General features: G+C 42.9%; 1 protein-coding gene across 11 annotated transcripts in view; it reads right to left on the reverse strand.

Annotated features, from left to right (window-relative positions):
* Window positions 1–26,630, reverse strand: part of DNM1 (dynamin 1) — a 110,160-nt gene that overhangs the window by 14,770 nt on the left and 68,760 nt on the right. For 8 of the 11 annotated variants that reach the window (XR_014460637.1, XR_014460644.1, XR_014460638.1 and 5 more), the window contains exons 14-20: window positions 24,537–24,548; window positions 21,850–21,963; window positions 8,353–8,462; window positions 8,038–8,149; window positions 6,141–6,311; window positions 4,682–4,923; window positions 4,303–4,518 (exon numbers count right to left, since the gene is read on the reverse strand). Coding sequence is in view for 2 of the 11 variants with exons in the window: in XM_083158828.1 (XP_083014954.1) it covers window positions 4,303–4,518; window positions 4,682–4,923; window positions 6,141–6,311; window positions 8,038–8,149; window positions 8,353–8,462; window positions 21,850–21,963; window positions 24,537–24,548 (977 nt within the window). In the remaining 9 variants the exon portion in view is untranslated. The remainder of the gene's footprint in view (window positions 1–4,302; window positions 4,519–4,681; window positions 4,924–6,140; window positions 6,312–8,037; window positions 8,150–8,352; window positions 8,463–21,849; window positions 21,964–24,536; window positions 24,549–26,630) is intronic. The other 3 variants (XR_014460640.1, XR_014460643.1, XR_014460639.1) reach the window with 1 other exon arrangement.

Raw genomic sequence — 26,630 nt, forward strand, 5'->3', positions numbered from 1 at the left:
ACTTTTCAATTGCTAAAAACTAATTATATAACCAGTGTAACGTTACCAGGTCCCCAGTGAAGTAACCTAAGGTAACAATCTCAGAAGTTGGGATCCCGATGTTCAGAATCCCGAGATAAGTACTGGATTTGAGATTAGGGTTACGCACTAAGGGGCAAGGGTTAGTCTGTTGGTATTCTTAGTGCTAGGATTTCATACCCAATCCTTGTGAAGTAATAATATTTTACATTGGTCAAGATGGAGTTGCAAACGTTGATAGTTTAGAAAAGAGCAATCAAAACTAGATGATGTCACTGTGATGTCATTGATGAGTCTAGGGGTGGATCAGAAATCTCATTCTATACACAAGAGAAGCGGGAAGGAGGGAGAACAAGAACAGACACAAAAATGTATGTATAGCTTTCTCTACATTTACTAGAACTTCAGGTGAACCAGTTCTCATATGCACAGGGGCGGCCACCAATTTGTGATTTGAAAAATAAATCAGTGCCTCGTTAAAAATGTAGCCATAAAGTGAATCTACAAAGGGCTCTGGGTATGCAGTGACCAAAAGCCCATAAGTTTGGGGTATGAATGTGTTATATTCATGTAATGTTATCTATGCGTGATAATATTGTAATGTGTGTGATCGTGTATTGATTGTGTGGCTAAATTGCGAGAAAGAGGGCTACTTATTGAATGGCGGAGGGAGATAATGGGCCTGATTAAGACTACATTGTAATCTAGCGAGAATTGCTAAACTACAACTCCCAATGCTAGGTTGTGGGGAGGTGCTCAGCATACATATGTCACATATTAGGGGGGCCCAATCGTTGCTTTTAAAAATAGGCAAAATCTGAAATACGCGAGGGGTGGCTGGTACAAACTATCCATGCCCGAACTTGCAAAGGTGCTGTAACGTTCTGCCTAGGTAGCATGACTCGTAGCTTCTACAAAGGCCAATGGGCAGGGCGTAGTCTTACATTGTAGTTGGCCATGCCCACTCTGAACAAAGTCTTGACCAAGCCTTTTGCATATAAAATGTGACTGGTTGCTATGCGTTACAACACCTTTTTCTAAATGCATCAGTTTTAGTAGATGTCCACCCAGTTTTGTAGGAACATGACCCCCCTCTAACTTTGCCGATAGTACGCTTGGGCATACTATTGGCAAAGTGACTACATCTCATTTTAACATGGAGAATTTGTAAGGAATAGAGACTGTTGATTTCCTTAGAAGGGGATATGTAACTTCTATAGACTTATTAAAACTAATGTTCATAAGAAGACAAAATAAGTAAATGTGGCTTTTACCTGGTTACTCTGTCTATCATGATCTCCGCTTCAAATATCTACTATATATATTAACGTTGTGTTCATTTTAGCACTCACTATCTTTGAAAACCCATGCAGTTCATCTTCCCTGCCTGGGGTGTCGTTGTCTGCTGTAGTGCTTCTTGCACAGTGTGGTCTGTATATCAGCACTAATATGCAAACCAGACCTGTGCTAGAAACACCACAGCAGACAGCGACACCCCAAGTAGGGAAGAGGAACTGCATGGATTTTCAAAGATGGCGGGTGCTAGAATGAACAATATTAAGGTGCTTCAGGAGGCGTGATCATGTATCTTAGAAACATGGCCATGCACCCCACCAGTGAAAGGCTCAGGACCCATTGGTGGGCAGGGCCACCAGGGCTTTATACGCCAGAATCATCCAGAATCCACTGATGACAACGGTGTGTGTTATTACACAAATGTTTGCGTATTGCGTAATTTAGGGGAATTTGGAAATTCAAAATCGCTCCTGCTACAGCAGCCATAGAAATATTATTTTTATAATCCTCCAAGAAAGCAAACACAGCATGACGGAACAACCATATTCCAGGTTGTTCCATTCTGCTCGTCCTGTAAACGTTGGCGGTGATGGGAGGACAGGAAAGGGAGCGGTATATAGAATAGAGACGTAATATACAATGGGTAAGAGTATAAGCCACTGGGAAACAGAGGATGGAATTAGGAGAGAGCATGGATGACGTGGTGCGAATAATGTATAATGAGAAGCAATGCAGCAGCATGCAGTCCTGCACAAACATGAATGGTGATGGGGAATGAGCTTAATGATCTACGCAAAGTACCCCCTACTTATTAAAGACAGAATGCTCCCTACTTTTACAGAGAGAATACCCCCTACTTATTACAGACAAAATACTCCCCCCTACATATTACAGACAAAATACCCCCCCCCCCCTACATATTACAGACAAAATACCCCCTACTTATTATAGAAAAAATACCCTCCAACTTATTACAGACAAAATACTCCCCTTATTAAACTATGAATTTATTCACATTTTAGTTTTCGATCAAGAATGACGAAGAGAGTTATCTGAGCTTAACACCAAGGACATGATTTTACAGCCCTGGATTTGATTACACCTACTAAGGAACCATACAAACTTAAATGCAAATGGTTTTATATAAAGTAGGTATTTATAGCATTCACAAATGTGTGAATTGGGGGTCGCGCAGCAGTAGCTTGCACTCGAGTACAGTGTTCCTGTTGTCTACCCACATTGAAGGCAGCCATTTTGTGGGATGAAACCGCATTCAGTCTTTCACCTCACCAGGATTTAGTGATATCACTGAATGCTTCCGTCATGTCCCTGGTACACAGTGATATCATAGGCATCAAATCTCAGGTAGATTGTTACTGCAAACAACATGGCTGCCCCAACTTGGCGTAGCTGACAGGAATATTTTCACTTGGACCACGATTTAACTTGTTTTACTTTCATATTAAATGTTAACGTTATCAGGTTGTATTCTAACTTTAGTAACATACAAAGCACAGTTTTGATGAAAAAGTTCATATACTTTAAATGACTAAACTTTGGAAGAGGTAAGCTGGGCATAACTGATTAATTTATTAACTTTTTATTCCTGTGCAAGCAGGGTATGCAAAGCATTCTAGAAAACGATACTAGAGAACGAAGAGCACGCAGATTTGCTAAGGCTTCTGTAGAGCCATGCTATGGGAAATGCTGTTTCCCATTGACATGGGAGCACTTGTCATAGGGTTCCCCAATTAATGTAATGTCACAGTACAAGAATATTTAGTACCTTCAGAAGAGCTGTATGCCAGCACCCGGGAGAAACAATGTTTAGTGTAAAGGTAAAAATTCACAGGACATTTGTTTTTTAATCCAGTGTTCACAAATTACTAATAATCCAGGATTTAAGGCTATCAATCTTTTAAGAAATAAATTCCAGAAAAAAATGGAGATAATTAGATTTGTGTAGTAGTTTAACAAAAAGGAACAGAATAGAACGTTAAAGCAGGAAAAAAAGCAACTGTCAGCCAATCAGGAACGGGCTTTCATCTCTGAGAGATGAGACACCACCCACTGATTATTTCAGGCCCAGTACCAGGGTCGGACTGGTCCACAGTGGTACAGTGGAAATCCCCAGTGGGCCTCAATCCCTCCTCTAGTGTCAGGTCCAGTCTGTGCATTTGCATTATACTGTACATTGTTACACTTTTAGTTACCTGGTAGAGCATGCAAATGGATGCGTGGTGTGTTGCTATAGAAACTACACCCTGCTACCAAATTTAGAGGTTGGGTTAACATACTGTATATATGGGCCATGGGAGCATAGTACTCATGTTGTCTGCAACTAATGGTTGTCACAGCCTCAGTGGTGGCTGGCCAGAAAACGCTTAAAATTGGCCCCTACAGCTGTATTCGTGTGGTGTGTCCTTTATGCCCTAGTCCCTAGGAGGGCTCTAAATCTCTATAGCTAAAATGACTATAAAAAGTTGCAATATGATTTTGTCATTAGGAAGACCTGGCATGGAACATCTGGTTGTCCTTTCTGTTTGGAGATCAATGGGATATTACATTTAAATAGCTGAAATAATTGGTTCCATATCAGTCTATATTTATTCATTTAAGAGTGGAAGTTAACTGGAGGTAATTGTAGTGAAAAGTAAAACAAAAACATGTTCATTGTATAGTGACAAAGGCACAGATTGGCTCCAAATATCCTTAGTGTCTTCCTTCAGTTGTTATGCTGGATTTGTGATGTCCATCGAAGACTCAACCCAGGTGCTGTCATCCATCAATGGTTGCAAAACCAGCAATGGAAAATGGGCTAAATGTCCTAAATCCTGGATTATTAGAGGACACGAATACTTATTTGAGAAGTGATCATGTTGGTCTCATAATGTAGACATAAAACAAGTTTCTATTGCATCATACATGCTATATTAAGGCTATGCTTTGTACCTCTGAGTAATTCAATATTGGATCAGACAAACTCACCTTGGGACACCAGGAGGGGCACGGTTAGGCCTAGAGGGAATCTGGGGAGGAGGACCAAATGGGTCAGGGGAAGCCCCAGGTCTGGAAGGAACTGGTGGTGCACTCCCAAGTGTAGTACCAGGTGGTGGTGGGCCTGGCGCTGGTCCTCGTGAGCTAGGTCTGGCTGGGGGAACAGCAGGCGCTCTCCTCTGTGGAGTAGGGCTCGATGTGGGAGACCTGAATTACAACACGTAATTAGATATCACAGCCCAAAACCATTTGGCCTTTACTATATTATATCCATTGTAAAAGTCAGCAAACGTCATTTTTATCTTGGTTGCCACCTGTCTGTTCTCCAGCTTGCTTCAACAATATTGCATTTACGTTCCTTTTAGCTTACCTGCGCCCTGTTGGTAAACCCTGCACCTGTAGCCAAGAGTCATCCACCGGTGGAGGCATAGGGGTGCTGGTGGTTGTTGTGTTGATGTCCCCAATAATATGTAAGGCCTCCTTCAGGGCATGATACATGCGCAGCATCTCATCCCTGTGCTGGGCCTGTTCTGCAGACTCCTCCATCAGTGTATTCTGGTCACTACATGAATACAAGTTGGCCAGGAGCTCTGAGTGAATGAACTCCTTTGTCTAAGAAGAAGCAGAGAAATAATGAATATTCTATCTGCAGGTAGGGGGCACCGATGAGCAAATGTCATTGATAATACAGTTTAGGAGAAAAGCAAATCTCTTTGCAAGGGATGTAATCAGGATCCCGGCACTCACCATCTTGACGGTCACTATACCGACTGTGAAATACTGACGGTTAAAATACAGATGAAACCCAAAGAAGAGTATTAGGGTTTGGTTTGAAGTAGTATATCATGTGTATCATGAGCTTGATTCTGAGTCAGACATGGCTTCTCTTTCTCCTGGTTGCTTCATTCTGCCATATGCTAATGATGATTACTGGCCCATCTTCCTATGATAGGCCATCATTCGCTATTCGTATGTGTATGCATGGAATGAGGGTGTGCATTCTGCGATCGCTTTTTTACGGCATATGAGCAGTCTGCAGATATCTGCGAGATTCCTCTGCACTTGCCTCTGACTCAAAAACAGGCCATATATCTGGAGGATTTCGATAGAAAACACTTTTTCATTTCAGAATGATCTTTAACCCTTTGGGCGGAATTCGATGCCTGCGGCGGCGAGGGAAGGTTTGTATGGTGAGAATGATTTATTTTAACGAGGAAAAGCCATCCATGCCATCTAGCCCCTTGCCACCGGCTCACCGTATTCTATGTTCTGGGGAAATCCTCGCCATCAGAGGGCGCTGAGGATTCCCTGGGACGGCGAGGTTCCCTGCAAAAACAGGGAGCCTGCTGCATCTAGCCTTGCCATTTTGATGGCCACACTCGTTGTTTCCACCAGCTTGTTACTCTATAACAGGAAATAACCTATACAATGTCTATCAATAGCCTGATGTTCTCCAGTATATACCTACCTTTGTTCAGTTTACCTTCTATAGGAAATTAAATCTTTTTTGCACAACACTTTTTTTATTTTGAATTTCTATAACAAATGTGAGCGACGCTGGCCTTTTTAGCAGATATTTTGACCATCTCTCAAAGATGTTGGCACTCAAAGGGTTAAACATACACTTAAATAGTAAGTTCTATATTAATAATTCCCTGCACCAGAGAGTTGTCTGTCGGGTAGAGCTAAGCTAGAAGATAAGAGGTTCCTGGAGGAAACAGGTTGCAATACTGGCCATTAGGTCTATCGAATAGTCATTATTTTTTATGTATACATTGAATATACTGTAGAGAACCATCCCAAAATGTTTGTCATAGTTAGCTACTTACATTATTGATCATGAGATGCATTATAGTTTTGGGCATTAGGTCCCGGATGGTCTTGTTGACAATGCTCATGTAGGAATCTACCAGATTACGGATGGTTTCCACCTGTCGCTCCAATTGGGGGTCCATAGAATGCATGAAGCTGTCCGAGCCATTTTCCTCAGATTCACTAGACTGGAGAACAAGGGGGACAAAGATAGAGAGATCGTAATCAGCATGGTGATAGCAGGCTTCTTCAAAATGGCGTCCATGGTATAGTTTGTTGCTGACACTGAACCGAAAGAGCCAGGGAACCAGCGGGCAAATAAGAAATTGACCAAGTAATTTATCACAGCTAAACTAAAATTCGGTGGAAAAAAGATCAGATGTAGCAGACATCTAATATATATTTTTTTCTTTTTAACGTCATGTTCTTTGAGGTAAATATAGCGTTCAAGAGTGTTTTACTTTATTATTATTTTACCCACTGGGGACAATATTCTCCTTTTGGTGGCCTACATGGTTTGTGGGGAAGCTCTGCTAATGTATATGAGCAGTGATGGACATTAGTTGAAAACAGATTAGATCTTCAGGCTCTTACTGGGCTGGTCCGGTTCAATGTCTCGTTTCATGCATGCAAAATAAATAGAATGTTAATGGAGAGAGAGTTTGGGAGAACCAGGAGAGAAAAGGAGGGAGAGACCCCAAATTAAAAGATCTGACCAGACTCGAAGATAAGATGAAACTAAGGATAAAAAAATGATGAGGAACGGTATTCCCCCCCCTCCCTGAAAAAAATCCAGTTTGAGCCACAAGGGGCCGCTCATGGGAGAAGAAGAAAGGAAAGTGAGGTTGTTAAAGAAGCTGAAGTAGACTCCCCCCTGGAGCTGACTGCACAACTTACTTTATCCTTGTCCTTTGAGGTCAGTTTGAGCCACAACAGAATAAAATAAAATACACAAAAGGGGACAAAATAGAAAAATACCATAGTTAGTGGTTAAGGAGGGATCCTTGGGCCTCAGTTTTATCAAATAAAACAAGAAGTTAGCAGTGTGGACATTGGTTCGGAACAACCAAATGGCTTCAAGTATTAAGCCCCCACACAATGTTCCCTCAGAGTTGAGTTCCGAGGCTGATGACCCTCGTGCCCAGAATAACTTGAGCCACCGTTGGGGTGGGCACCGTTGGCTTATATGGGAAACGCACTTGTATCAAAGTACTGTATATTCCCACTAGAATGGATTGAATTACATGAAAATACTGCAAAGCCTATTAAAATATCACAAGATACATTAAAGTCTGGGGAGGAACCATGGGTCCTATACAGTTGAATGGCCACTGTATTACAATCAGTACAGATAGTTTGACCACTGTCCTGAGTTAATGGAGAGATCTATCAAACCTTTGAGAGAGACAATGCAGCAACTAATCAGCTTCTGTTATTTTTCAAATAAAGTCTGTAAACTGACAGTTAGGAGCCAATGGTTATTAATTTATTTATTTCCACTCTATCTCTCATCAAGGTTTGATACAAGGTTTGTTGCTGTGAGAGGAGGGAGAGGGGGTACTAATTACCTGGGCCCAAGTGTGATGGAGGGGCCCAGTGAGGCCCCCCATTACCTGGCAGAAGAAACTGCAGCAGCTCTTCTCTACCCAGCACATACTGCTGTATGGCTTTCTGTATTTTATTTGTAGGGTGCATGACCACGCCTCCAACAATTAGGCCACACCCCCTGAAAAGTACCTGGGCCCGGTCTGGCTCTCTTACTGCCCTGCATACATGCATAAGAGGCTAATTCTTAATAATAGCAATGCTTATATTGAGAGGTGATGTCCTTGACACCTCCATGAAAAGAAAAAGGGAAAAACCATGGATGACATTGACAAACACATTACATTATGCAGATATCTTTGAACGTACCACGACCCTTTCCGGGTAAACACCAGCACGCAGGAATGAAGCCTTCCAGCTATCCACTTCCTCTTGGGTCTCACTAGCCAACTCCAGCTGACGGTAGTCCTTGTAAACGTTCCTACAAGCATCACAGAACCCAAGACAGGCATTTGCTATTAGGTAGAATGCTGTTATACTGTAAATGCCAGGTGTCCCTGGTTACCATGGACAATGCATAAGTAAGTGACAGGTGAAACTACAACCTTAAGCTTGTTAGTCTATAACAGGAAAGAACATATACAATGTCTAGTAATGTCCTAATGTTCTCCAGCATGTACCTACCTTTGTTCAGTGTTGAACAGGGCGAAGATATGTTTGCTGGACATAAATCCCTTTTCAATATCCCTCAGTTTCAGGTTATCCAGGGGAAGCATGTACTTCTTTTCTTTCTCCTGTTGGGGGTGACAGAGCTTCATTATCAACAAGGACAAAGGCCCAACAGTGAGCACAGATCTGCAAGTCTTCCTGTAATGTCAGGCACATGAATCAAACTGCCTATTGCAAAGACACTCATTTTACTATTATTTTTCTTCTGCAATTGTGTGTTTTTGGAATTGTGTGTGCTAGACAAGGAATAATAGATCAGAGGGTGTTGGGATGGGCTATATATTGCCAGTCGAGGGATATATTTCCATACTAAGGCTTAAATCGAAATAAAGTGTCTGCATACCATCCCATGCCTGCATATTACTACTGCCAGCTGCCTGCCTACCATCCGCTGCCTGCATACCACATCCTCTCTGCATACCACCGCATGCCTGCGTAACACCTCCTTCCTGCATACCACCCCCTGCCTGCATACCACCGCCTTCCTACTTACCACCCCCTACCATAGGCGAATCTAAGAGGTGGTCCGGGGGTGCACCGGACCACCCATTAGACTGCCCGGTGCCTGTAGCTTTAAATATTAAATGTGCCCGCCGCAGGCTTGCCTACCCTCCCCCCGTGGCTGAGCTGCTGTCACCTGTAACGCTGCCGCTGACAGGAAGTCATCGGTAAAGAGCTAACAGCCAGAGCTCTGCTTCTTCCTGGAGGCTGGCCCCGCCCACCTCACTGTCTGAGCTCCGTGAGGCCAGCTCTCCCTGCTCTTCATGGCTGCTTCTGACTGAGCCTGCGGTAAACTGCCTCCCCCACCACACTGCCGGGTCCCTGCACCTTCCAGATTGGAGCAACACAGCCAGGTGAGTGCTGTGTATACTGGGGGGGGTGTATATAATGTGGGGGGTGTATATAATGTGGGGGAGTGGGGTGTGTATATAATGTGGGGTGTATATAATGTGGGGGAGTGGGGTGTGTATATAATGTGGGGTGTATATAATGTGGGAGGTGTATATAATGTGGGGGAGTGGGGTGTGTATATAATGTGGGGGAGAGGGGGGTGTATATAATGTGGGGGAGTGGGGTGTGTATATAATGTGGTAGGTGTATATAATGTGGGGGAGTGGGGTGTGTATATAATGTGGGAGGTGTATATAATGTGGGGGAGGGGGCTGTATATAATGTGGGGGAGGGGGTGTATATAATGTGGGTGGGGGGTGTATATAATGTGGGGTAGTGGGGTGTGTATATAATGTGGTGGGTGTATATAATGTGGGGGAGTGGGGTGTGTATATAATGTGGGGTGTGTATATAATGTGGGGGAGGGGGGTGTGTATATAATGTGGTGGGTGTATATAATGTGGGGGAGTGGGGTGTGTATATAATGTGGGGTGTGTATATAATGTGGGGGAGGGGGGTGTGTATATAATGTGGGAGGTGTATATAATGTGGGGGAGTGGGGTGTGTATATAATGTGGGGTGTGTATATAATGTGGGAGGTGTATATAATGTGGGGAGTGGGGTGTGTATATAATGTGGGGTGTGTATATAATGTGGGGGAGGGGGGTTGTATATAATGTGGGAGGTGTATATAATGTGGGGGAGTGGGGTGTGTATATAATGTGGGGTGTGTATATAATGTGGGGGATGGGGGGGTGTATAATGTGGGAGGTGTATATAATGTGGGGGAGGGGGTGTATATAATGTGGGAGGTGTATATAATGTGGGGGAGTGGGGTGTGTATATAATGTGGGGGAGGGGGGGTGTATAATGTGGGAGGTGTATATAATGTGGGGGAGTGGGGTGTGTATATAATGTGGGGTGTGTATATAATGTGGGGGAGTGGGGTGTGTATATAATGTGGTGGGTGTATATAATGTGGGGGAGTGGGGTGTGTATATAATGTGGGGTGTGTATATAATGTGGGGGAGGGGGGTGTATAATGTGGGAGGTGTATATAATGTGGGGGAGTGGGGTGTGTGTATATAATGTGGGGTGTGTATATAATGTGGGGGAGGGGGGTTGTATATAATGTGGGAGGTGCATATAATGTGGGGGAGTGGGGTGTGTATATAATGTGGGGGAGTGGCAGCAGTCACAGTGAAGTATCAGCGGGAAGCTCCAAGCTGGACCCAACAGTGGGGATCCTGACAGCTGCAAAGCACAGTAATATTAGAATGCGGGTATATGCCCTGCATGTGGGGGGGGGGGAGTTTCTATACAGTCCACAGTTTTTGTTTTTTTGTATATGCTTTTATGCAGTGGGATGGGGAGGGGTGTATTTACAATTGTAAGTTCATCCCAGATGCTTGAGCAAAGGGACCAATCTGGGTTGGTATGGAGCGCCTACCAGGAGTGGTTTAATCAGACCAGCAGCTGCTTTGGGGAGTAGTCAGCTCCCGAATGCACAAGAAAAAAACAATAGGAAAAATAAAGCAGCGCTGAAATTACAATGAAAAATTTATTGTACACAATAATAAAAACATGAAATATACATTAAAAAATGAACCATTGGCATGTGCAGATATGGATATATAGGTGGACCCAATAATTATAATCACCGATGTAGAATTGGTGTTTTGACCTGCTCTGATCCTGGGAAGAAGCTGGAGAGTCCTTATTTGCCACTTGGTGGTTTCCTGAAGCTGTTATCATGGACTACAACTGATGGCATCGATGGAATTAGCCTATCAGGAGTCCCACTGCTGCGAGTGGTCAGGTGTCCAACGAAATTTGATGTGGCTTGAGACTTCCAAGGTGGTAAGCATCCGATCAGGTAATTAGGCAGGTAGGACAGTCCTTTAGCAACAAAAAGTTGAAGTCCTTAGGTGATTGGGGTCCAGATAAGGGGGTCACCAACGCGTTTCGCAGTGCCTACTGACTGCTTTGTCAAGGTGTCCATTATGGTCTGTGGGTGCCATTTTTATACCTGGCTTCCCTTAGGTTCATTTGCATACCAAATTGGTTCAATGTCATACAAAATATAAAAAACGTAAAATAAACCTACTCGGAGACAATAGAATTACTCATTTATCTAAAATATATAATTATAACACAACTCGATTATTACAAAGATAAGAAAAAAACAAGAATAGGATATATTGACATTTATAACACTTCCGGGTCAATGCCCTGCTATAGACAGATCCAATCACTTCCGGGTCAGGATTTTTATTATTATCAATACTTGTATGTTCCCCAATGTGCTGGGTTGAGTTTAAGCGCTCGTTTTAGAGAATAGAAAAGGGCAATAGTACCGCTTGTTGTTATTAATCCCGATCGCACACAGAGTGTGTGTTACGGGGATGTTATTTACCTCTGTCCGGAAGTGATGTTGCGTCAAGCATCCTTGTTGTCATGGATGCAGAAGCCTGAAGCCGGAAGTGACGTCGCGTTCGGGGCTTATCGGCGCGCACGCCATATCCGGCTCCTGTGGTGTCCTGACACTTATTAGGTCCGGACAAAGATACTCCGGCAAATAATACCGGAAGTATCTCTTCATTGTTAGGGAATTATCTACGTCATTTCCTGCGTGTGACACGCAAGTGGGATGATCACATCTTAATATTTGGAGCGCAAATAGAACAGAGTTATCCACGTCATTTCCTGCGTGTGACATGCAAATGGGATAGCAATATCCTGATATTTGGAGCGCAAAAAGAATTATATAACGACCTGTTATTTAGGGCAGAGTTATTATAGACAGTTATATTACAAATCGGTATTCAGTTTATTAAACATATTCTTTTCATAGTTATGAAAGGTGTTTGGTCAGATTATTCTTTTTGTTTCGTAATTAGTATAGACAATAATATATACACATTATATACAGAGAGAGGAAAAAGGATAGATTTTATTATTTGTTCTCATTTCATGTAAACATTTAGAGAAGGGTAAGAGAAAACATAGTAGACTACAGATTCGTATGGATTGCATAGTATGTATATTCTTTGTTCATTTATTGGCGTCATTATATTTCTAATACTTTTGATCATATTTAATTACATGATGTTATTTATACATAAGAAGAATAAAAATAAAAATAATAAAAATGTACATATAAATATATAATAGGGGGGGGGGGGGAAGAAGGGAGGGGAAAAGAGGGATAGGTACAATGGGAAGGAGGAGGAGCCATAAAGATGGGGGCAGCGGACCAGTATATTTTTAGAGGGGTGGGTGATATTTTTCATAAAACGACATTTAGCTCTAATGAGTCATTCAATCCTTTCGGATAAAGGGAATTAAATTTAAATATCCAATATATCTCTTGATTACATAATATCTTAAATCTATTCCCGCCCCGTTTTGAAATATCAATCTGTTCTATACCCACAATACTTAAATCTTTAGGATCACTCCTATGACACTCGGCAAAATGGCGGGACACACTGTGTAGTAAATTCTTATTTATGATATTTCTACGATGCTCGAGAATTCTCACCCTCATGGGTCTTGTGGTTCTACCCACATAGTGTAACCCGCATGTGCAGGTCAATAAATAAATGACATAGTCACTATTACAGTTAATAAGGTTTTTAATGGTATAAGGATTTTTTTCTCCTTCTATTGAAATTAGTTTTGTTTTATTTTGAATATATCCACATGTGATACACGAATTCCTCCCACATTTGTAGCAACCTTGAATTTTGTTTGGCAACCACATATCTGGGGCAGTTGGTGTTGTTGTTGGTTCTTTATTGTTATGTTTAAGTTCTTTTAACTCACTAGGAGCCAACATAGTTTTTAGTGTTCTGTTTCTTTTGAAAATAAATGATGGCTTTGGGGGTAAGATTTCTCGTAGTGTCTGATCTTGTTTTAAAATATCATAGTTTTTTTGGACAATATTTTTTATCTCCTTATATTGTGTGTTAAAGGTCGAAATAAAGGAGATCCCTTTATCTATTGGGGTTATGATGGTTTTCTTTTTTGGTACTAATAGACTGTCCCTATCATATTTTTGGGGAACATACAAGTATTGATAATAATAAAAATCCTGACCCGGAAGTGATTGGATCTGTCTATAGCAGGGCATTGTCCCGGAAGTGTTATAAATGTCAATATATCCTATTCTTGTTTTTTTCTTATCTTTGTAATAATCGAGTTGTGTTATAATTATATATTTTAGATAAATGAGTAATTCTATTGTCTCCGAGTAGGTTTATTTTACGTTTTTTATATTTTGTATGACATTGAACCAATTTGGTATGCAAATGAACCTAAGGGAAGCCAGGTATAAAAATGGCACCCACAGACCATAATGGCCACCTTGACAAAGCAGTCAGTAGGCACTGCGAAACGCGTTGGTGACCCCCTTATCTGGACCCCAATCACCTAAGGACTTCAACCTTTTGTTGCTAAAGGACTGTCCTACCTGCCTAATTACCTGATCGGATGCTTACCACCTTGGAAGTCTCAAGCCACATCAAATTTCGTTGGATACCTGACCACTCGCAGCAGTGGGACTCCTGATAGGCTAATTCCATCGATGCCATCAGTTGTAGTCCATGATAACAGCTTCAGGAAACCACCAAGTGGCAAATAAGGACTCTCCAGCTTCTTCCCAGGATCAGAGCAGGTCAAAACACCAATTCTACATCGGTGATTATAATTATTGGGTCCACCTATATATCCATATCTGCACAAGCCAATGGTTCATTTTTTAATGTATATTTCATGTTTTTATTATTGTGTACAATAAATTTTTCATTGTAATTTCAGCGCTGCTTTATTTTTCCTATTGTTTTTTTCTCATCCCAGATGCTGCCTGTTATGGAGATCCCCATCGCAGGCAGAAACTGGGATGAACTTGCACTTGTGAAGACACAGGGGGCCTTATTTTGGTTCATTCTTTCTGACAAAATCCTTCTTAGATGGGCAAAACCATGTGCACTGCAGGTGGGGCAGATGTAACATGTGCAGAGAGAATTAGATTTGGGTGGGGTTTTACTTCAAAGTGAGATCTATATTGCAGTGTAAAAATAAAGCAGTCAGTATTTTCCCTGCACAGAAACAAAATTACTCACCCAAATCTAATTCTCTCTGCACATGTTACATCTGCCCCCCCTGCAGTGCACATGGTTTTGTCCATCTAAGAAAGATTTTGTCAGAAAGAATGAACTAAAATAAGGCCTAACAGCATAACAGAATTCCCTGTGTCAGAACATGAATTTCGGCTGATTCCCTGTGTCAGAATGAGATTTTTTTTTGCTCATTCTGTGTGTCAAAATGTCAATTTCGTGGCACATTCCCTGTGTGTCACAATGTGAATTTCAGCTCATTCGCTGTGTCGGAATGTGATTTTCGGCTCATTCTGTGTGTGACAGGAGGTGGTATGCAGGCAGGGGTGGTATGCAGGCAGGGGTTGGTATGCAGGCTGGTATGCGGACAAGAGGTGATATGCGGGTAGGAGGCTTAACAGGGGCAAGTCAATCCTACATTTTTTCACCGCTGTGGGGGTATGTGCCATGTCCACAGATTCATTGGGATGCCCAGTGCCCAGCAATGGCTTTTATTTATTTTTTTAAAACCCGCTGTAATCTTTCTCAATGCCCTGCGGCAGGGCACTGGGAAAGATTACAGCGTTTTTTTTTTAAATAAAACCCCTGCCTGCATACCACCCCTGCCTGCATACCACCTCCTGTCTGCATACCACCCCCTGCCTGCACACCACCCCCTGCCTGCACACCACCCCCTGCCTGCACACCACCCCCTGCCTGCACACCACCCCCTGCCTGCACACCACCCCCTGCCTGCACACCACTCCCTGCCTGCACACCACTCCCTGCCTGCACACCACCCCCTGCCTGCACACCACCCCCTGCCTGCACACCACTCCCTGCCTGCACACCACCTCCTGCCTGCATTTGCAATTGCTAAAACTGCAATGCACTTGCCGTTCGGGATGAACACAGTAACCTTATTAAGGCTTGCAAGGCAATGTAAAACTGCGCTGCAGACATAGTACTTCACCATAACCAGGGAATAACATGGGCAACACCATTTTCCCTGAAAACACAATATACAGTACAGCGATACGATCACAGGGCCCATCCTGTACATACACAGAACGGGCACATGCGCAGTTTCAAATTTATGGGAAGCCTCAGAGTACAAGTTTGCTGTCACGCAAAGCACAAAGTTACAAAATAGCTTGTATTTGGTACTTGTGTATTTTGGCGGCGCCCATCGCATCGCATACCATAACGCATACGATGGTATGCGATGCGACGCGATATCGTACGATAGTGCACGATGGCATACAATTTTGAAATTGTATGCCATTGTACATGGCATACAATGCCATACGATGCGATGCGATTAAACATTGTATAAGCACCCTAATGGGTGCTTATACAATGTTAAGCACCCTAATGGGTGCTTACAATGTTAAATGCACCCCCACGCCACCCCCCCACTATAAACGTGAACCCGAAGCGCGGCGAGCGCAGCGAGCCCGCGAGGGGCGGCGGTACGCGTCCTACGACCTTTTCATACCCCCACTATCCACGTCGGCGTGGAGTTGAGAATAGAATAGTGTGGCGAGCGCAGCGAGCCACCGAGCCCGAAGCGTGGCGAGCGCAGCGAGCCCCGCGCGGGGACCCGGATACCTGTGAAGCCCGCGAAGGGACGCGTTTACCTGTGAAGGTATCCGCATCGCCTCGCTGCGCTCGCCACACTATTCTATTCTCAACTCCACGCCGACGTGGATAGTGGGGGTATGAAAAGGTCGTAGGACGCGTACCGCCGCCCCTCGCGGGCTCGCTGCGCTCGCCACGCTTCGGGTTCACGTTTATAGTGGGGGGGGGGTGGCGTGGGGGTGCATTTAACATTGTAAGCACCCATTAGGGTGCTTATACGATTTTTTATCGTATAGGGGGTCAAAATCGCGTTGCATCGCATCGCATGCCATCGGGTACATGGCATGCGATCCGTTCATCGTACGACGGACATCGGGGGCGCCGCCAAAATACACAAGTACCTTGTATTTTTCAAGCACAGATAAGAAAATGTAATATAATTGGCAATGTGTACCATATAGTACCATAGGAACAAATGCAAAGGTTCATCTCTCGGAGCTCATCTCACTAGCATAATATCTTGTTGTCACTTGAACGCAATCAAGGGTGCACTTTCGAATCTGCTTCCAATGGAATATGGAATAGGACAATCATCAATGGTCTATTCCTGATGTTAAATACTTTTGCCATCAATGGGGGGTACAGAACCGTCAGATTTGATTTTGATTTTTTTCTAGAAGTATCAAGACAAGTAGCATAGCTCCGCCCCCAACACCCATGATTGGCTATTATTGGCCCACAGCCCCTTGAATAGAACAGCAGGGAGGGCCATCAATTCGTGAATCCATTGATGATATTCTTGCAGATGGGACACACCAACCCACATTCCAAAAACACAAGATTCCTAAATCGGCTACTGATCGGACAACTAAATTAGTTTTAATGTATTTATCCGCTATTTCCATGGGATACGGTCACTAGGTCAACCATATTTATGTCGCTATGCATTGGGTTAACCACTGAAGGTCAACACCTGAAGTAGGTCAACATGGCTAAGGTCAACAGGGTTGAAAGGTCGACACCAGCATTAGGTCGACAATGGCAAGGTTGACAGTTTTCACTTTTTTGAGCCGACATGCAGTATTTCATGCCCTACCATTCACTATGGCATGGTGGGAGAATAAAATAGTGTGCCAAGCGTATCGAAGCACCGTGCCCTAAGCATGGCAGCACAGCAAGCCATGCGAAGGGATGCGGTACACTTTAATGGTGTCCGGAACAAAAAAAAGTCTATTTACTTCAGGTGTCGACCTAAGCCCTGTTGACCTGCAGTGGTGGACCGAATGCATGTCGACCTAAATAATCATTTCGGGTGCCGGACGGGGTCCCGACAGTCAGGATCCTGACAGTCATTTACCCGACGTCGGGATCCCGACTGTTAAAACACCGACAGACGGGTTTTCTCCTGCTAGTCTCCCTCGTGGGGGTCCACGACCCCCATAGAGGGAGAATAGAATAGGTGGCGAGCGTAGCAAACCCGCAAAGGGCTTTGTTGCACTCACCATGCTGTCTGAGTCCGGCCAGTCGGGATCCCGACGCCGGGCTAATGACTGTCGGGATCCCGACTGTCGGAACCCTATACCACACCCACTCATTTCCGTGTGGGTTCTGGCAGACTGGCTGTTGTACAGTTTTTTGCTACTCTGAGAGTCCCAGTCTTGATTCTGTGGCTGTCGTCCGACGGAGAGCCAGAGACTGAACATGTATTCTGCTCTAATATTTCAGCCCAATGATGTCACTAGTTTCCAGTTAACTATTGATTCAGTCTGCAGACTGTCCGCCTCCTCTGTGAGTAGGTGTCGGGTAGGCGTGATATGTACTTTGTGTGCTCCTAGGAGGAATATTCTTGTATGTTATTATTTATTCATTTTGTTTCAGAACAATACAATTGTTCCATTGAACATGTTTTATTGCTATTAAATCAAAGATTATACTGATCTAAATGGGACAAGCTTTGTCTTTTGGGGCAGATAAATCTAATACTCTTCTCTGTGGAAAGAGGTGTAGGTAGGCCTGCTAGCTGTGCCTACACAGTCACGTATCAAAGTGTGTCTCCTCGCCAAATGTTCACATTCTAATAAATTTCAACCGTTGTATCTGATGGCACTTGGCCCATATAGTCTGCAGTCACTTGCGTTTATTTCGTTAATGTTGCATACATAGAGCTGTAGGTTAAGCACTGCAGCAGCAACAACAAGAAAAAGGAAATTGCAGCGAGTGAAATCTGACCCCAGAGCTGCAGAGACATATGGAAAACTCAGCGGGCAACCTTAGCATAGCATTGGTTTCCAATTATTGTTAGTGGCAAATCTCCAGGTGTCGTTCCTATAAGCACTGACTGCTAATATACTGATTTTAAGCAGTGTTTTACACATTCATTTGCAGTTATTACCTGCAATGTTAAAGTGAGCCTGTTGTCTATACAGGTATGCAGTCAAATTGTGTGAACATTCAGAGTTTCACCATATTTGAATGTCGACGTGTTCGGAATGTTAATACTGACATAATGCTGACATTATCAATGCCGACAACCAGAATGTCAAAACAGCGTATTAAGATTAGCCGAAGGGATAGGCTGCAATTAGGTGAATGTTAGATTAGGGATTATTATATTTTTTAATGAAATGCATGATAATGAGATCGTTAACCATATTTTTGTGCATATGGTCTAGTGTGTACACACTGAGGGGGTATTCATTTGGTTCCAAGAGGGGCCACCTTCCTTTTCAGAGCTGCATGTGTTATATACAGTTTTCAACATTGGATTTATATGGGCCCATACAAACTTTTGCTATGGGTCCTACCAATATTTAGTTATGCCACTGCCTACACTTTTAGTACAGAAATCAGGTTTTTTTTTGGCTGTGCTTCTGCCCTAGTATGTACAAAAAAAGAACGTGCCCTTGGTGCACCCCAGGTTTATAGGCTGGTGGGTGTAGAGAGGGGGGTTCTAAGGACAGCTATTTACAGTGCGGTCAGAGAGGAAATTCCACAAGGGTGAAATCCAGCTGTTCCATCTGGGAGTAATTGCGGTTACAGGAATATATAATGTGTCAGCAGATTTTAAGGCTCTCGCTCTCGGAGCTGAAGCTTAAACTGTGACTTTGAGAAGAAGAAACTACTGACAGCATATATATATCTGTAATGTCTTCTCTCTCTCTCTCTCTCTCTCTCTCTCTCTCTCTCTCTCTCTCTCTCTCTCTCTATATATATATAATATAAAACCTAAAGGATGGGGGTCGTGCCGTGAGGCAAAGATTCCCTTGTCATGCACACACACACACAAACAGGACTGTGCAGCAGCCCCAGCTCTGACCAGAATAAGGGCATCGATGGTGGGTGTATGCGCAAGGTCATTTCTGCGCCTGTGCATAGCCGGGTGATGTGTCCACAGCGAACAGATTGTTCATTGGGTGCACGCACCTAAGTGTGTGGGCGGGGGGTGGAGAGGGGTGTGGGGCGGTGGGCCGGCCCACTTGCATATGGGAACGCCCATGAAACACTGGGCGTTCTCATGTTAATGGGCCAATGACGTGAATGCAAGGGGGAGGGGGGGGGCGGTCAGCTGACATTACCGGATGTCAGCTGCCCGCCCACTTCCTTCAGAGTGCACATGCACATCTAAGGTTGCTCTGAGCATCCTTAGATGTGCGTGTGCCTTCCACATCATTCTTGTGAACACACTTGTGAACACACGCTGTGAATGGGTGGTGGCCAGGCCACCATACACAAGGCGGAGTTTAGTGGACTCAGAAGGCTGCGAATTCGCAGCCTTGCGAATTAACCAGAATAACCCCCAGAGTCCTCAAATCGAGATTCTGGTGTCTGTCGATGAGTTAAGAACTAATTAATTCACTAGGAGCCCGTACTCCATTGACATTAGGATTAGGATCTGTACATTATATATGCTATGTTTTCCACGACTGAGACTTGCGGACGTGCGCTATGATCCTTACGCAGACACAGTCATTTGATAATCTAATGGATTGCGAATTTGCAAGATTTTCACTTGCCAGGGCGCTTGCTGCCTGATTGAGAGACAGGGGGCATTTCAAGGTGGGCACCAGGCGTTTCATGGGCGTGCACACAAAAACGACGCGCCCATAGAAACACTTGGCGGACCCCAGCAAACATAGGCCTCTGCCTGCTCCGGGCGGGCGACTGATGTCAGACAACAACGTTCAGCTGAGAAGTTCTGGGCTACATTTTTCCTCTATACGGGTGCATGTGAGCAGATGTGTAAGCATACACATGCGCTCACAGCGAGGGGTCCGTTCGTTTGGTGGTGTTAACCTGCTCACTAGGCTCCAAATATATGCAGCCTAGCAAGCTGGTCTGAATCGGGCCAGGTGTATATGAACGACTGTTTCAGCATTTCACCAATAAACCCAAGAAATCATGATTGCAAACACGATCCTTTGATTATTGGATTGGTCAATCAATATAGAAAATCTTGGCCTCAATCTCTCGATATTGTGCTTGATAATCTGACCCCAAAACCCTGGAGTAAGAACACAGAACACACCCATAAAAAAAAACTAATTTAAAAGGATTGAACCTCGAAACATTCCCACAATAAATGCCAAAAGGTACCAGAAGCTGATCTACACTTAGGACAGACATCAGACGTCCTCCTACCAAATGTCACCGGGAAGCGGTCATCTATTAGAATGAACTTAGGTCTACAGTCATTAGGTCGACCCCACTAGGTCGACTGGCAGGAAGGTCGACATGGGCCAAGGTCGACATGACTTAAGGTCGAATTTGCATAAAGGTTGACATGAGGAAGGTCGACTGGTCATAAGGTCGACATGGGTTTTTCACTGTTTTTTGAGCCGACATGTGCCGACAGGCGGTATTTCATGCCCTACCATCCACTAGGGCGTGGTGGGAGAATAAAATAGTGTGCCGAGCGCAGCGAGGCACCGTGCCCGAAGCATTGCGAGCGAAGCGAGCGATGCGAGGGTCCGATTCTCATTGCCAACTGTGTCCATGTCGACTGTGTCGACATTCGGATAAAAAAACAGTGAAAACCCCATGTCGACCTTATGACCAGTCGACCTTCCTCATGTCGACATTTATGCAAATTCGACCTTAAGTCATGTCGACCTTAAGTCAGGTCGACCTTCCTACCAGTCGACCTAGTGGGGTCGACCTAATGACTGTAGACCTAATGGGCCCCATACATCAGCAATCACAATTTATGGATTTCCAGATCCAGGGATTTTTTGGCCAGATAAATGGATTTTACAATCTATCTGACTTTGCCCACACATTACAGATTTATTTCAGTGATCGGCAGATTTTTCCATCTAAAGATTGCATCTTCATATCTGGAAATTGCCCAATCGATTGCTGTTCATAATGTAAATAGATGAAGAAGACGAAATGGGAATGCCCACACATATAAAAAAGATCCGCAGATAATACCAGATTATTAAGCATGTTTAAAAACCTGATTAAGCAATCGATTGGCGATTTTGATTGGGATTGCCAAAAGGGGGAGCCCACACATCTAAAATTAATTGTGGCAATCATCTCCATATCTGAAAATTGTCACAATTAATTGCTGATGTATGGGGCCCTTAAGTTCATTCTGACAGATGTACCGATTCCATGTCACCAGTCTCACTGCCGGCATATATGTCCTATGCAAAATAAATAATTGAATCTGCTGAAAGTGAACAAAATCAATTGATACACGGGGACAACAAGCAAGCTCTACTCCAGTCATCAGCAGGAAGACTTCCCACTTCTGACTCCCAGCTTTGTTATAAATGGGATAGGAGATAGGACATTAATAAGGAGTATTAACAGGAGAGAGTCATTGGTTATCTCCGAAAAAAAATCTAATGCAAATATAAAGGCTGGAAGCACATACCTCATCATCTTTGTACCAGGATAGGTTCTCTGCAGTTACTACGAACCAGTACTCCTTTGAGCCTCCTTTCATTATACCAATGTTGTTGATGGTCAACCAGCCCTTCCGGATGACCTATTCAATAAAAGATGATCTTGTTACTGGTGTTGGGATTGGAGTATATACGCAGGCCTGCCTTCAGTGTTTCCTCTTATTAGAGGTTATAGAGGATTGTGGGTTTTAGAGAATCTCTGTCATGCATTAAACATATGTGGGAAACATCAAAATATTTTAAACAAAAAAAACCCAGAATGATATAAACACCTGAAAAACTAAGTTCACAACAGAATTGAAAAAAAAATAGTAGATTGTTAAAAGTATATGTATTTTTATTTATGTCAGTAAAATGATCTCTCTCGCCATATCAATATTGGCCATTTTGTTTCACTGGAAACAATAAAAACAAGTTTGTAATGCTAATGTTTTAGGCCACGGACAGTAGCAATTTATTTTAATCATTTGAATGCCAACCTCTCAGTGAGAGATTTGCAAAATATCTGCTAAAAATAACAGTCTCTCGCATTTGTTATATAAATTCAAATAAAAACTGTTGTGTATGAAAAAAAAGATTGTGAATAAAATGGTTTGTTTGGCAACTTTCACACCAATTTTGACAAATTTGGGTTAAAAAAGGGCATAGTTTGAGAACTACTTTCTCTTGTTCAAATTACTGACTGAAATGACTTATCATTTCAATATCCTTTATGTGTAGATAACAATTGCCTGGTTTGGTTAACAATGTGTCTCATTGGAAATATCTGTCAGGCAATTACATTTAACCATAAGGTAAAAAAAGAGAAGAAAAATGGGCCATTGACTTCATGGTAGTCAACATCATACTAGTATGACACCACATAAGGAAAAGCTAGGCATGAGTGATGATGGGGTTAATACACTGTTTGTATGCAGGAACATGAAGAGGCATGATTAGGAAACGCATGCACACACATCAGACAAAAATATAAAAAACCATCACACAGCAGCAAAACATCGGCCATCTTGGTTATTGCCAGCCAGGGCAAGCTGAGTGATGAAATGCAAACACCCCCTTCTGCTAGAAGAGGCAACACACATTCTAAATGATTCTGTTATCACTAAACAGTAAATCAGAGATCACACATCAGTAATCTGAAGGCTGCTCATTTACAGCAAAGCGGATGGATGAAGTGCAGTCTGTGAGAGATTCAACTCCAGACCTTCAATAGCTTTATACTGCAATCTACTTCTTCATGCAACAGGGCCTGATGTTAAGCCTAATCCTCTAGGTTTCTCCATATTAAAGAGGATAAATATAAATTGTTTACCAGCAGCTGGAAACATTAAAAGAAATGACTGGCATTCTGTGTTGTCTATGCATTTTGGTGCAATGCAGTATTTTACCTCACAACTAGTACTGTAGTCATTTCATTTTTAATTTAAAAAAAAAACATAAACTAATATAAATTTCCAGTCAGAAATTCGTTAACTATCCTCTCAAGATTAAATTTAATAAGGAAATTTAAATTTACTGTTTTCAAATACAGTATTGGCTCAGGGGCAGATTTATTAAGTTTGGTGAAGTGATAAAATGACTGTTTATCACCGGCCAATCACCTCCTAACTTTGAAGTTACAGGCTTGGTTTGAAAAATGACAGGTAAGAGCTGATTGGCCGGTGATAAAAACCAGACACTTTATCACTTCACCGAGCTTAATAAATCTACCCCTGAATTCTTGGCGAAAGATGTCTAAAACAGTTTCATAGCTACATCGCCTGCAGATTTACTTACATAACGATCGTTCTCAATACTTCCTCGTCACACCATTATTATTATTATTTTTTTCAATCATATTTTCGTTAAGGGCAGAAAAAAAAATGTGTACAATAATATAGACTTCATACTGCTATTATAATTACTACTACTACCTTCAAACTACTAATACTAGATTGGTCGGATCTACATTTTCTGCTCATGATAAAAAGTCTGCCAGAATAGTTATGATTTCAGACTTCTGGCCTGGGCCAGTTATAAGTTGTCTTTTTGTTCTGTGGATGCTGAACAAGGTCTGGAGCGTAACTCTCACAAGTATTATTAATAGCAGGAAAGGAACAGGAGGGAAGGATATGAGGACACACAGGGAAGGGAGACTTAGCACGGAGAGTCAGTGCATCAGGGGTCATGTGCTGCCAATTTTTTATTTTTGGGGGGTTTGTAATAAGAGCATCCTCCTTAAAGGCTTCTGTGCCTATTTTGCAAATGTTTAATTAGTGGTACTTATAATACATCACTATTTCAATATAAGTAAATTGATTATATATATTGCAAATATACATTTATTTTTTAAAATGTAAGAATGGCGCTGCAGTCAGTCTATCCAGCTCTTGGTTTGTTTTACTGGAGAATGTGTAAAATGTGATGTTTTCTCAGAATTGTTGTTTGTGTATTATATAAGGGATTGTTTTTGTTGTATTGTTGTTGGTTTCTTATTTGAGCGATTGTTCTTTGGGTATTACATGAGGGACATTTACAAATTCATTGTACATCTTAAGGGCCATCAGGTACTCTGTAATGATCACAGCGGAGTACTGCGGCAGACTGTGTGTGTGCGGATGTCTGCCCCGATGCACATTCTCTGTCTCATGCCTTCAGCCACTGCCTGACTACTCACCAGGATCTCATCCTGCACAGGGTAACCATAGCAACAGCAGCGCAGTGGAGAGGAGAGATAGGAGCAGAAGAAGAGGGATATACATTACTAGCAGCGCAGGTGCAGAACCGACTATGACTTGCTGCAGTACCCACAGCCCCGTGCATGACATGCCAGTCCGGCACATTCTCTCCTCACACACACATATAGGCACACTTGCCATGCCTGTGCTCCAAGATGTTGCACAGTAGATTAATGCCATGGTCAGCCTGACACTGCAACCAGCCATCTAAAATCTGTGCCAGCCGGGTGATATGATCCGAATGGGCATTACGGTATTACGTCACAGATGGCAGCAAAGAAATAAACATCAAACCAGAATCAGGCCTTGATAACTCTCGTCATCAAGCAGGGAAAGCTGTTGTTTAGATCTCCAGGGGGACAACACAAAAATGCTGTCTCCTACGCAGTGACTGGGAGCCGGGTGCTGCGATGTTACATTACCGAGCAGCATCCGGCTCCTGTCATTGAGGAAAAACCGTCAGTACAGGCGGTGAGAGGTCACACCCCTTTCCCAAGGGACCACACTTCCTTTAAGTGGGTGCCAAAGTCACGTGGGGTGTCTTTTTGCCCAACCGGGTGTCAACAGTACCCATGACACCACTATAAGATTATTATTTTATACTTGTATTTAGTAAACATGTGTCCACTAAAGCAGTGGTTTTCCAACCTCAAACCTCAAGTACCCCCAACAGTTCACATTTTCCAGGTCTCAACACAGAATCAAAAGTGACATAATTAGCTCCACCTGTGGATCTTTTAAAATGTGTCAGTGAATAATGAGTGCACCTGTGCAACCTGAAAAATGTGAACTGCCGGGGGTACTTGAGGACCGAGGTCAGGAACCACTGTCCTATAGTGTTAATAACGGAGTGGTTAGCAATTCTGCAGTGCAACATTTGTACTTGACAACTCTAAAAAACAAACCCAGGAGCTAACTGTTATATATGTACACTCTGTTTTGTCTTAGGACACCACACCTGCCCAGTATAAGACAGCCCCTGAGGAGGAGTGAGAGCATCGATTGCGGTACTTATGTATTATCTGGGCTCCCATGTTAAATGCACCCCATTTTTTCATACCCCTACTATCCAACTAAGCATGGAGTTGATTTTATATAGTGTGGCGAGCGCAGCGAGCCACCGTGCCTGAAGCGTGGCGAGGGGATGCGGTCTCATAAGAAAAACGGTTGCCCAGATATTACATAAGTACCTCGATTGCTGCAACTGGAAATTAGACCTCCACTTGGGACGCTTAGGGGGCAATTCATAGATCAATGATGCCCATGATGTAGGACTGGAATAATAAGATAACAACAGCGCTCATCTTACCCTGTACTCATAGGGTTGTGCAATGAGACGAGGAATGTAACTCTAACTGATTTGTCCACAAACAGTACATATTAAGTTTGGGTGCATATCTAATTTAACATAGCGATCATACAGGATACAAACAGATACTGGAATTGCACCCAGCAATAGAATCATGTGTAACGCTGGGCAACGAATGAATGGTAAAAAACCTTGGGCAAAGTTATGGATAACGATTTACAGGGGTAAACATTAGGAGATACTGGAATTGCACCCAGCAATAGAATCATGTGTAACGCTGGGCAACGAATGAATGGTAAAAAACCTTGGGCAAAGTTATGGATAACGATTTCCAGGGGTAAACATTAGGAGTCTATGGGTAAGATATATGAAACTTTCTAGAGCAGAGAAGCGGACATGTATTTATTGAGTAATTCTATAAAATGATGATGATGATAGACTGTTGCTACGGGCAACTTGACCACTTCTCCACTATATTGTATGTTTGATTCATCTCCCCCTTTCCATGTCACACGGACAAATCACTTCCAAATCAACAATAAAAGAATGGAACATACAGTATGTGCTGTTACTATACATAGATGGGATATGTATGCTCTAGTAATGCATAATAATAACATGTAATACATTATATACTATTCAGCACAAACTAAGGAGCAGATTCAATCTGGTTTTTCTCCAGATCAGATCATCACTTACCACTGGATATCTGGAATTTGATAAT

Source organism: Crinia signifera, chromosome 9 (genome assembly GCF_055691185.1).
Source record: "Crinia signifera chromosome 9, ASM5569118v1, whole genome shotgun sequence".
Taxonomy (NCBI): domain Eukaryota; kingdom Metazoa; phylum Chordata; class Amphibia; order Anura; family Myobatrachidae; genus Crinia; species Crinia signifera.